At 44.1% G+C, this 12,603-nt stretch overlaps 1 protein-coding gene across 3 annotated transcripts in view; it reads left to right on the top strand.

Annotated features, from left to right (window-relative positions):
* The window catches only part of tmc5 (transmembrane channel like 5), a 226,987-nt gene that overhangs the window by 70,926 nt on the left and 143,458 nt on the right, over positions 1 to 12,603 (top strand). For all 3 annotated transcript variants that reach the window (XM_068056183.1, XM_068056186.1, XM_068056184.1), the window contains exon 4: positions 2,602 to 2,736. In XM_068056183.1, coding sequence (XP_067912284.1) covers positions 2,602 to 2,736 — 135 coding nt within the window. The remainder of the gene's footprint in view (positions 1 to 2,601; positions 2,737 to 12,603) is intronic.

Genomic DNA, 12,603 nt, shown 5'->3' with positions numbered 1-12,603 from the left:
GCCTCTCCTTGTTCTTCCGACCAAAATGAATCACTGCACACTTTCCTGCATTAAATTTCATCTGCCACTTAAACACCCATTCCACCAGCCTATCATTTTCTCTCGAAGTTTATCACTATTCTCCTCACTGTTCACATATTTCCAAGTTTTGTGTCATCCGCAAATTTTGAAATTCTGCCCTGTACACCCAAGTCTAGGTCATTAATATATATCCAGAAAAGCAGGGGTTGTAACACCGAACCCTGGGGAACTCCATTTTATACCTTTCTCTAGTCCGAAAAACAACTGTTCACAACTACTGTCTGTTTCTTATCACTCATGCTGCTGTCCCTTTTATTCCATAGGCGTTAATTTTACTGACAAGATTGTTTTGTGGCTTTATCAAATATATTTTTGGAAGTCCATGTATACCTCATCAACCATCTCTCTTACCTCATCAAAAATTTCAAACAAGTTAGTTAAACCACGATTGACCCTTAAAAAATACATGCTGGATTTCCTTTATCCACATTTATCTGTGACTATTAATTTTGTCCATATTATCATTTCTAAAAGCTCTCCCAGCACCGAGCTTATACCAAAGTTAAACTGACTGACCTGTAGTTGCTGGGTTTGTCCTTGCACCCTTTTTTGAATAAGGATGTAACATTTGCAATTGTCCAGTCCTCTGGTACCACCCCTGTATCTAATGAGGATTGGAAGATTATGGCCCGTGCCTCCGCAATTTCCACACTTACTTCCCTCGGTATCCTTGGATGCATCTCATCTGATTCTGGTGACTTATCAACTAAGTACAGCCAGCCTATCTAATTCCTCCTCTTATCAATTTTTAGCCCACCCAGTGTCTCAGCTACCCCCTCTTTCACCATGACTTGGCAGTATCTTCTTCCTTGGACAGATGCATCTGCGGCACTTTTACCAATTCAGTCTGCACCATCTCTTTACAATAGCAACCTAAAATAAATCTAGTACCCTGCTGTCTTCCCATCATCCTATATCTTCCTCTGTTATATCTCAAATGTTTATTTACTCTTCCATTCAAAGATGTACTAATCCTCAAAAAAGTGTCAGTCTTCATTCAGTGGTGTCGTGAGAGTGCTATACTGTAGGAGGGGCTATCTTTCAGATAAGCTGTTGAACCAAGGCCCTGTCTGCCCTTTCAGGTGAATGTAAAAAAATTCATTACATATTGAAAGGGGTTTTCCCCTCATAATTCTCATATTTTCTGTTTCCCAGATACCATCAAACAATATGCCATGCAATTTTCTGTAACATTAGCATCGATTAACATTGTATATTGCAGTTGAACAATACTATATGCATAAAATCAATTAAGAACAGTAGGTAGTCATGTAACTAAACATAAAAGAGTAGTCACCTGTCTGTGCACATACAAATGTAAGATCAGATAATTACAGATGAAGAAGGACATTTAGTTCATCTTGGTTCATGCATCCGGAATAACACTAAAGTCTCTCCATTTCAGTATCTAATTGGTTATTAAATAATTCCAGGATTTTTGCATCCACTTCTGTCTGAGACTCCATTCCATCTGTTTGTCACTCTTATGTGAAGATGTCCATTTTGGCTCAGTAGTTGCACTCTGATCTCTGAATCAGTAAGTCTTGAGGCCCATCCCCACTCCAAGCACATAAGCCAGGCTCACATTTCAGTGCTGTATGGTTGGTGGTGCTGTCTTTTCAGTGAGAAGTTAAACTGAGGCCCTGTCTGCCCTCTGAGGTGAACGTAAAAGATCCTGTGACACTTTTGAAAGAACAGCAGGGAATTCTCCCAGTGTCCTGACCAATATATATCCATCAAGCGATGTCACAAAAGCACAGATTGTTGGGTCATTTATCTCATTGCTGTTTGTGGGACTTTACTGTGTGGAAATTGGCTGCCATGTTTCCCTGCACGACAACAATGACTACGCTTTAAAAGTTCTTTATTGACTGTGAAGTGCTTTGGGACGTCCTGACATTGTGAAAGGCTTAAACCTCCTGATATCAATCCTAAAATTGCCTGCTATTGGTTTAAACCTGGGACCCTTTGCCCTATTCTTGCAAATTGATTTGAAGTGTACCTCAACAAATGATTTGTCATAATTTCACAAAGGAATTGCCAGCTCTTTCGGTCACAGGAAACAACAGTTAATTAAATGAATGAATCAAGCCCATGTGATCTTTAAGTAAAAGAAACAAACAGTTCACACTTTGTCGTGCCTGTGAGCTGCTGCGATAGGGGCGTCTGTTTGATTGGGATTTCAGAACACATAGAGTCGGTCAGGTGACTCCCTATGTTTAGACCGTCAAACACAGATCCCTTATTTTGGCAACAGAATGTTAGTCCATTTTATTGTGGATCTATGACTCTGTGATTCCCAGTTAAAGAGAGCTATTTAGTATTATAAACACTGAATGGCAGGACATGGACATCAGTCTCCAGGAATCTAAACTGAATGACCTGCAGTGTAAACGCATCAATGGAGAAATTCATGTACTCCACTTAACACTTTCCCTGACTATTCAATCATTTCAATCATTACATCAACTCATATGAAATATATTTACCACAATTGTATTCTTTATTTCTAATGGACAGTTAATCCTGGATTTGAGCCCATGGCAGATGATTCTTATAGCTCTGCCTCATCTGCATATGATGGTTATAGTCATCGAGATGCTTCATCCATTCCAGGCATTTACAGAAATGCAGAAACATCAAGCATAGAGTCAGGTAAATAAAATTAGTTTACATTATTAATTTTACAATTTGAATGCAAATGGATGGATCTGTGGTAAAAATTATCCATATTGTAAAAGAGTAAACTGTTTTGGACATACTGTATTATTCACTGATTAAGCAGCAATGATAATATCCCTTATAGTTTGTGTAGTAACGCTGAATTCCACATTGCTGTGGGAAAGAAATAGGGACTTTACTGCAAAATAAATTGTTGGCAAGATATTGGCAATAATTTCCACTATTCAATATTTTATTTTAATGAAACATTAACCTATTTTCTTTTCAATGGGTTAATGCATCCATTAATATAACATACAGAGGAAAGTCACACAAACGAGTTGTGTTTGTCCGCTGTTATACTGTACAGCAATTTTTAGCCATTTGTTCCAAGAGGGAGAGAGTTGGTTGCATTTTGAATGCTACCTGACAAAGAGAAAAATAGAAGTTCTTGTGCTGAAATGCAGGCATCACTGGAAGCTAAAGTCTAACAATAGTGATGTACCAGCGTTAGCATGCAGAAATTCTAAAACGAAACAGGCATTTTGGAATATATGAACATAAGAAATAGTGGAAGGAGTAGGTCATATGGCCTCTCGAGCCTGCTGCGCCATTCAATAAGATCATGGCTGATCTTTGACCTCAATTCCATTTCCCTGCCAGATTCATATATAAGAACATAAGAATATAGCATATCCCTTAATTCACTTAGTGTCCAAAAATATATGGATCTCAGCCTTGAATACACTAAACGACTGAACATTCGCAGCCCTCTGGGATAGAGAATGGCAAAGAATATCCGAAGACTATGTTCCCTAGTTCTAGACTTGCCAGTCAGAGGAAACTTCCTCTCAGCATCGCCTTTGAGGAGGTGATAAAAGATCTAGTCGTCTTGTGAGTAATTCACTGGCACACTCTCTGCCTCACCCAAACTACAGGTTTTGACGGCCTATCCCCACCAATTGGCAGGTCAGATCCTGCCTCAGAAGGATGCAACCTTACAAGAAGTTGTGTGGAAAATTAACCGTAATGTTACTGTACATAAGATATTTCCTATCTACATGAATCCACGGGGAAGCTGTGGCATAGTGGTATTGTCACTGGACGAGTAACCCAGAGACCCAGGGTATTGCTCTGTGGATATGGGTTCTAATCCCACCACAGCAGAATTAAAAAGCTAGTCTAATGATGGCCATGAAACCATTGTCGATTGTTGTTAAAAACCCATCAGGATCACTAATGCCCTTTAGGGAAGGAAATCTGCTGTCCTTACCTGGTCTGGCCTACATGTGACTCCAGACCCACAGCAATGTGCTTAACTCTTACATGCCCTCTGAAGTGGCCTAGCAAGCCACTCAGTTGTATCTAACCACTGCAAAGTCAATAAAAGGAATGAAACCGAACGGACCACCCGGCATCGACTTAGGCACCGGAAACGATGTCTACCATGCAAAGTCCTCCTTACTAACATCTGGGGCTTGTGCCAAAGTTAGGAGAGCTGTCCTACAGACTAGTCAAGCAACAGCCTGACATAGTCATACTCACAGAATCATACCTGACAAACAATGTCCCAGACACTGCCATCACCATCGCTGGGTATGTCCTGTTCCACCGTCAGGACAGACCCAGCAGAGGTGGCGGCGGTACAGTGGTATACAGTAGGGAGGGAGTTGCCCTGGGAGTCCTCAACATCGACTCTGGACCCCATGAAGTCTCATGGCATCAGGTCAAACATGGACAAGGAAACCTCCTGCTGATTACCACCTACCGCCCTCCCTCAGCTGATGAGTCAGTACTCCTCCATGATGAACGGCACTTGGAGGAAGCACTGAGGGTGGCAAGGGCACAGAATGTACTCTGGGTGGGGGACTTCGATGTCCATCACCAAGAGTGGCTCAGTAGCACCACTACTGACCGAGCTGGCCGAGTTCTAAAGGAAATAGCTGCTAGACTGGGTATGCAGCAGGTGGTGAGGGAACCAACACGAGGGGAAAATATACTTGACCTTGTCCTCACCAATCTGACTGCCGCAGATGCATCTGTCCATGACATTATTGGTAGGAGTGACCACCGCACAGTCCTTGTGGAGACGAAGTCCCGCCTTCACATTGAGGATACCCTCCATCGTGTTGTTTGGCTAAATGGGACAGATTTCGAACAGATCTAGCAATGCAAAACTGGGCATCCATGAGGCGCTGTGGGCCATGAGCAGCAGCACAATTGTACTCAACCACAATCTGTAACCTCATGGCCCGGCATATCCCCCACTCTACCATTACCATCAAACCAGGAGACCAACCCTGGTTCAATGAATATTGCAGGAGGACATTCCAGCAGCAGCACCAGGCATACCTCAAAATGAGGTGTCAACCTGGTGAAGCTACAACACAGGACTATCTGTGTGCCAAACTGCATAAGCAGCATGCGATAGACAGAGCGAAGCGATTCCATAACCAACGGATCAGATTTAAGTTCTGCAGTTCTGCCACATCCAGCTGTGAATGGTGGTGGACAATCAAACAACTAACTGGAGGAGGTGGCTCCACAAATATCCCCATCCTCAATGATGGGAGAGCCCAGCACATCAGTGCGAAAGATAAGGCTGAAGCATTTGCAACAACCTTCAGCCAGAAGTGCCGAGTTGATGATCCATCTCGGCCTCCTCCTGAAGTCACCAGCATCACAGATGCCAGTCTCAGCCATTTTCAATTCACTCCGCGTGATATCAAGAAACGACTGAAGGCACTGGATACTGCAAAGGCTATGGGCCCTGACAATATTCCGGCAATAGTACTGAAGACCTGTGCTACAGAACTTGCCGCGCCCCTCGCCAAGCTGTTCCAGTACAGCTACAGCACTGGCATCTACCCTGCAATGTGGAAAATTGCCCAGGTATGTCCCGTACAGAAAAAGCAGGACAAGTCCAACCCGGCTAATTACCGCCCCATCAGCCTACTCTCAATCATCAGTAAAGTGACGGAAGGTGTCATCAACAATGCCATCAAGCGGCACTTGCTGAGCAATAACCTGCTCAGTGACGCTCAGTTTGGGTTCCACCAGTGCCAGTCAGCTCCTCACCTCATTACAGCCTTGGTTCATACATGGACAAAAGAGTTGAACTCAAGAGGTGAGGTGAGAATGACTGCCCTTGACATCAAGGCAGCATTTGACCGAGTATGGCATCAAGGAGCCCTTGCAAAACTGAGGTCAATGGGAATCAGGGAAAACCCTCCGCTGGCTGGAGTCATACCTAGCGCAAAGGAAGATGGTTGTGGTTGATGGAGGTCAATCATTTGAACTCCAGGACATCACTGCAAGAGTTCCTCAGGGTAGTGTCCTCGGCCCAACCATTTTCAGCTGCTTCATCAATGACCTTCCTTCAATCATTAGGTCAGAAGTGGGGATGTTCGCTGATGATGGCACAATGTTCAGCACCATTCGTGACTCCTCAGATACTGAAGCAGTCCGTGTAGAAATGCAGCAAGACTTGGACAATATCCAGGCTTGGGCTGATAAGATGCAAGTAACATTCGCGCCACACAGGTGGCAGGCAATGACCATTTCCAACAAGAGAGAATCTAACCATCTCCCCTTGACATTCAGTGGCATTACCATCCCCCACTATCAACATCCTAGGGGCTATCATTGACCAGAAACTGAACTGGAGTAGCCATATAAATACCATGGCTACAAGAGCAGGTCAGAGGCTAGGAATCCTGCAGTGAATAACTCACTTCCTGACTCCCCAAAGCCTGTCCACCATCTACAGGGCACAAGTCAGGAGTGTGATGGAATACTCTCCATTTGCCTGGATGGGTGCAGCTCCAACAACACTCAAGAAGCTCGACACCATCCAGGACAAAGCAGCCCGCTTGATTGGCACCCCATCTACAAACATTCACTCCCTCCACCACCGACGCACAGTGGCAGCAGTGTGTACCATCTACAAGACGCACTGCAGCAATGCACCAAGGCTCCTTAGACAGCATCTTCCAAACCCACGACCTCTACCACCTAGAAGGACAGCAAATGCATAGGAACACCACCACCTGCAAGTTCCCCTCCAAGTCACACACCCTCCTGACCTGGAACTATATCGCCGTTCCTTCACTGTCGCAGGGTCAAAATCCTGGAACTCCATTCCTAACAGCACTGTGGGTATACCTACCCAACATGGACTGCAGCGGTTCAAGAAGGCAGCTTACCACCACCTTCTCAAGGGCAAATAGGGATGGGCAATAAATGCTGGCCTGGCCAGCGATGTCCATATCCCATGAATGAATTTAACAAAAAAATCCAATGCCACCTATTTTGCTCCAACAAACAAACTCTCAAGCCTCTACCTATCTCACACTCAGCTATTGTCCATATCTAGACTTATTTCCCCTGCATCTGTATCATGCAGAAGCCATTCTCATCCACATATCAGCTCAGCATGAGCCTTAACCCTGGCCTGCACATTCCATCTGTAACCCCCTCCTACCAATCATGCCATATCCACAACTGCCCCTAATCATCGCAGACGACTCTTTAGCCTGCACACTATACCAACAACTGATCTGACCGCACACATAGAATTAAAAGCTACTGCCCCCATAGCTGGTCTCCAGGACCTCGGTACAGAACCGAGTCTCATTCTTGGCCCTGGTTTACAACTGTAATCCTAGCACCTCTGACACACTCAGCTGCACCGGCTTTGCAGTTTGGCCTCAACCCCTTCCCCAACCCTCCCACCCAGCCACATCCTGACAGCTGTACATCCCACATCTTAACAAAAGGCTCATCCTCAACAGAATTTTGAGCCCCAGCCCACACCACCACCCCCCACCAACCGCGCCCCCCCCGCCCCCCACCATCCTGCCCACCCCTGCCGGACCTGCTTGTGCAATCAAAATCAGATCTGAAAAAGTAACTGTATTGTTGTAATTTTTAAGATGATGGGAGCAATGCAGCTGAACCCAGGTGGTGGTAGCAGTATTGGCCTAGGAGTAACCATAAATATAACTACTAAAGGTAAGGTAGTGACATTGCAGTATTAAGCATCAGCAAAAGCTGCCGCAGAAAGTAGAGACAATGGTTTCTTCACCCATTTAAACAAGTTCCTGATCTCCTTTGTGCTAATATCAGAAAAGTGCTAGGCTTCACCACAAGGAATAGAGAAAAATAGGAGAATCCTTACCAGCTACTCTTGTCTTACATATTTGCCACGACTAACATTGGTGGTCAAGATTCTTTTGGGCCTCCTTATTGGAGGAGCACAAAGAAGGAAGAGTGAAAAAGGTGTATACTAAGTGGTTTAACTTTCCTACATTATAACTTGGTATATGAAAAGTTATCTGAAAAGACTGCTAGAAAATTTACAAAACAAAATACAAATACAAAGTACAAGGGAATGTCCACCACAAACCCCCATTCCCAGGGCCATACTGGTACTGTGTACTGGGCTCAAATATCACCAATTGTTAGATAAATTCCAGAACTTTATTTAACAGATCCTTTGGATAAAATTTACAACATAAAATCATAGCATAGTACAGCACAGAAGGAGGTCATTCAGCTATCAAACTAATCTCATTACCCTGCTCTTTCTCTATATTCCTGCAGTTGTTTATCCATTAAATATTTATCCAATTCCATTTTGAAGCCCAATATTGAATCTGTATCCACCACCTCTCAGGCCGTGCATTCCAAATCCTAACCACTCGTTGCATAAAAAGATTTTTCCTGATTTAACTTCGAGTTCTTTGGCCAACACCTTAAATCTGTGCCCTCTGGTTATTGACTCTTCAACCATTGAAAACAGTTTCTCTTTATTTATTCTTTCGATACTCTTCATAATTTTAAACTGTTCTATAAAATCTCTTGGCCTTCTCTGCTGAAAGGAGAACACCCCCTGTGTCTCCAGTCTATCAATAAGTAACCGTAATCCCTGATCCCTGAACAGTTTGCACCTTGTTTACCTGAACCAACAGACCAATCACAGACAAAAACAAGAAATGCTGGAATCACTCAGCAGGTCTGGCAGCATCTGTGGAAAGAGAAGCAGAGTTAACGTTTCGGGTCAGCGACCCTTCTTCGGAACTCTGCTTCTCTTTCCACAGAGTTCCGAAGAAGGGTCGCTGACCCGAAACGTTAACTCTGCTTCTCTTTCCACAGATGATGCCAGACCTGCTGAGTGATTCCAGCATTTCTTGTTTTTGTTTCAGATTTCCAGCATCCGCAGTATTTTGCTTTTATTTTAGAGACCAATCACAGCACTGGTTACAACGGAAATGTAATGACACTTGGGATGTTCAATTTTTGTAAATATATCTACCAATTTATCTTGCATCATCTTCATCTCAAAGAGTGGAAAAGATAGGCCTGCGACACTAATGCACCACAGAAAACATGAGGGAGTGGAGCAGGACCGCTGGTGAAACATAAAATATCAGGTGTTGGAACTGAGGTCCCAGGAGACTTTGTGCATATGTTGGAAGCCTTGGTTACACAGTGGCTCCTAGGCAATTTACTTTATTGCAACAATATAAAAGCAAAATACTACACATGCTGGAAATCTGAAATAAAAACAGAAAGTGGTGGAAATAGTCAGCAGGCCAGGCAGCATTTGTGGAGAGAGAAGCAGAGTTAACATTTCAGGTCTGTGTCCTTTCATCAGAACTAGCAAAGGTTAGAAAAGTATTAGGTTTTAAGCAAGTGGGGGGTGGGGTGTTACGGAAGAGAACAAAAGGGAAGGTGTGTATAGGGCAGAGTGCAGGAGAGATTAAATAACAAAGATGTCATGGGACAAGGCAAAGAGCATGTTAATAGTTGTGGTGAAAGACAAAGCATTAGTCCAAAGAGAATGTTAATGGCAGAATAATGAGCAGCTCTGTCCAAAAGCACAAGATGAAAAACCAGGCAGATAGTTTAAAAAAAAATTCAAAAAAAAGTTACATTTTTTTTTAAAAGGCCAGTCATGCTCTTAAATTCTTGAACTCAATGTTGAGTCCAGAAGACTGTAGAATTTCTAATCGAAAGATGAGGTGCTGCTTCTCGAGCTTGCACTAATGTTCACTAGAGCACTGCAGCAGGCCAAGGACAGAAATGTGGGCATGAAGGAAGTACAAGTAAATCGCTGCGTCACCTGGAAGAAGTGTTTGGGGCCTTGGATGGTGAGGAGAGGAGGTAAAAGGGCAGTTATTACACCTCCTGCAATTGCATGGGAAAGTGCCGTGGGAAGGGGATGAGGTGTCAGGGGTGACGGAGGAGTAGACCCAGGTGTCGCGGAGGGAACGATCCCGTCGTAATGCTGACAGGAGAGGGGAAGGTAAGATGCATTCGATGGTGGCATCACGCTGGATGTGGCAGAAATGGCGTAGGATGATCCTTTGGATGTGGAGGCTAGTGGGCTGGAAAGTGAGGACAAGGGGAACCCTGTCGCAGTTCTGGGAGGAAGGGAGACTACATTTCTTCACACCCTGTTTCCTCTAAGGCTCCATCCCCATTCTCCCAGTTTCTCCATCTCTGGCGCATCTGTTCTGATGATGCAACCTTCCACAACAGTACTTCTGACATGTCTTCCTTTTTTCTCAACCGAGGATTCTTCCCCACTGTGGTTGACAGGGCCTTCAACCGTGTGTGACTCATTTCCCACACTTCTGCTCTCAGCCCTTCCCCTCCCTCCCAGAACCGCGACAAGGTTCCCCTGAGATGCATGGAGTCCAGATCGTTGAAGCTCTCAAACAGGTATATCAACAGCTAACCTAGTATGTACAGTACAGAGCAAACTATTTACAGAACCTTCCTCTAGGTGTTACAGTTACAGAGTGACTGTGATCTTCTAGTCACATGACTACATCCTGGTACTTAGCTTAGTAGCATCCGGAAATCTTAAAGGGACATCACCCTTAAGGCAATCATACAACATTCTCTTTCTTTCCAAAGATAAGTCTCATATGCTATAAGTAAAAACACATAACATTAGATAACATCAAAATTAGCCAAGCGGGATATAGATTACAAAATTTACAAGTATATGAGCTTAAGAGTCCACATATTATTTTTGGTGGTTAGACAGCTCTTCCAGATCTCATTATGATATAACTGTTGGGGGATGTGGATTTCATCCTCGTCTGTTTTTGGTTTGCAGGCATGTTGTCAATCTGTTGGTTGTTGTCCTATTGTTCCGTCACATCCTCATTATTGGAGTGTGGTCTTTCGAGTCCTCTGTGCACAATTGGAGTATTGCACACTTCTCTTCGTTGGCTTTGGTTCCTTCTCAATGCCGCTCTGCTAGATGTTGTGATCTTGTAGGACTTAGGCTCACTGCAAATTTTGGATGCCTCTGCGGCTATCCATGTTCACATTGTGGAGTGTATAACCCTGACCTTTTGTCCTATGTGCAGCTGAGGTAGTTCCACCGCTGTGTGTTGGTCATGCACCATCATCATTCTCCCTTGTTTTTCGAGCAGTGTCTTCTGCATTTTGGAGAATTTGGACAGATGATGGGTTGGCAGAGTCGTCCGCACTTGTCTGCCAAACATGATCTCTGCTGGTGACAGTAAGCCTATATCCATAGGTGTAGCTCTGAGGTGGAGCATGGCAAGATGAAAATCTTGTTTCATTGTCCTACACTTCAGGATAAGTGCTTTGACTGTGCGAACCATTCGTTCAGCAAGACCATTAGACCGAGGGTAATGTGGTGAGGATGTCACATGGTTTATGCCCCATTTGGTGCACATATCCCTGAAAGGTTTGCCCATATACTGTGGCCCATTGTCAGAAATGATTTCTTCAGGTACACAGAAATGACTGAATATGACACTCAAAGTGTCTGCGACGACCGCGCTTGAAGTGTCTTTTACCTGTCTGCCAATTGGAAATTTGGAGAAATAATCGGTTACCAAGCCAATGTCATCTCCATTAACAGAAAATAGATCAGTGGCGATTGTGGACCAAGGGACTGATGGAATCTTGTGAGGGTGTATAGGTTCTTTGCGTTGTTGTGGAAGGTGGCTCTGGCATGCCTCACACATCCTCACTAACTTTTCGATGTCACTGTTGATCCATGGCCAATGAACAGTGTCTGTTGCCAGTCATCTTGTTCACTCTGTGCCCATATGGCCTTTGTGGAGTTGTGACAAGATGTCCTGTCAGAGAGCTTTGGGCACAATCACATGTTTTCCTTTGAAGATGACACCTCCCGAGATACTGAGTTCATCTCTGTAAGGTCAAAAGCACCTGAGGGTTTCTAGCACCTCTTTTACCTTATCAGGCCAACCTTCTATGATGACTTTCCACAATGCCTTCACTTATGGGTCATTGACTGTTTCTGGTTGTAGTTGGTCACATCTGTGCTGACCAAATGCAATAAATTGATTTTGAGCACATCTTCGATGTCCATGCTGTAGATCCAGTGGCACTTCTTCATTCTTGCTCGGGTTTAGCAATCTGCTCATCGTATCTGAGGTGACCATTTTGGTACCCAGTTTGTAGCAGATGTTGAAGTCTTTCACTAAGAGCTGCTGTTGTCAACGGTTTGTGCCAGATCATCTCCAATGGTTTGTGGTGGGTTTCTTACTGAACAGGTAAGTAGGTGTGGAACTTTGTGATCCCAAACACCAGAGCAAGTGTTTCATGCTCTGTTTGAGTAATTGAATTGTGCTGAGGATAAACATTTGGACCCGAATGCAATTGGTTTGCCATCCTGTAGGATGCATGCTCCTAGCCCTTTCTGTGAGGTTCAATTTCCAGGATTGTCTTCTTTCTTGGATCATCGTATTGTCGGGTACAGGATTCTGCTGAAAATGCTTGTTTGCAAGACTCAAACATATGCTGATGGTCCTCCTGCCATACAAATGGTCCGTGTTCCTTTAAGAG

Source organism: Heterodontus francisci, chromosome 24, assembly GCF_036365525.1.
Source record: "Heterodontus francisci isolate sHetFra1 chromosome 24, sHetFra1.hap1, whole genome shotgun sequence".
Lineage (NCBI taxonomy): Eukaryota > Metazoa > Chordata > Chondrichthyes > Heterodontiformes > Heterodontidae > Heterodontus > Heterodontus francisci.
The sequence above is the reverse complement of the archived record's forward strand: the minus strand, read 5'-3'. Positions and strand labels throughout refer to the sequence as shown.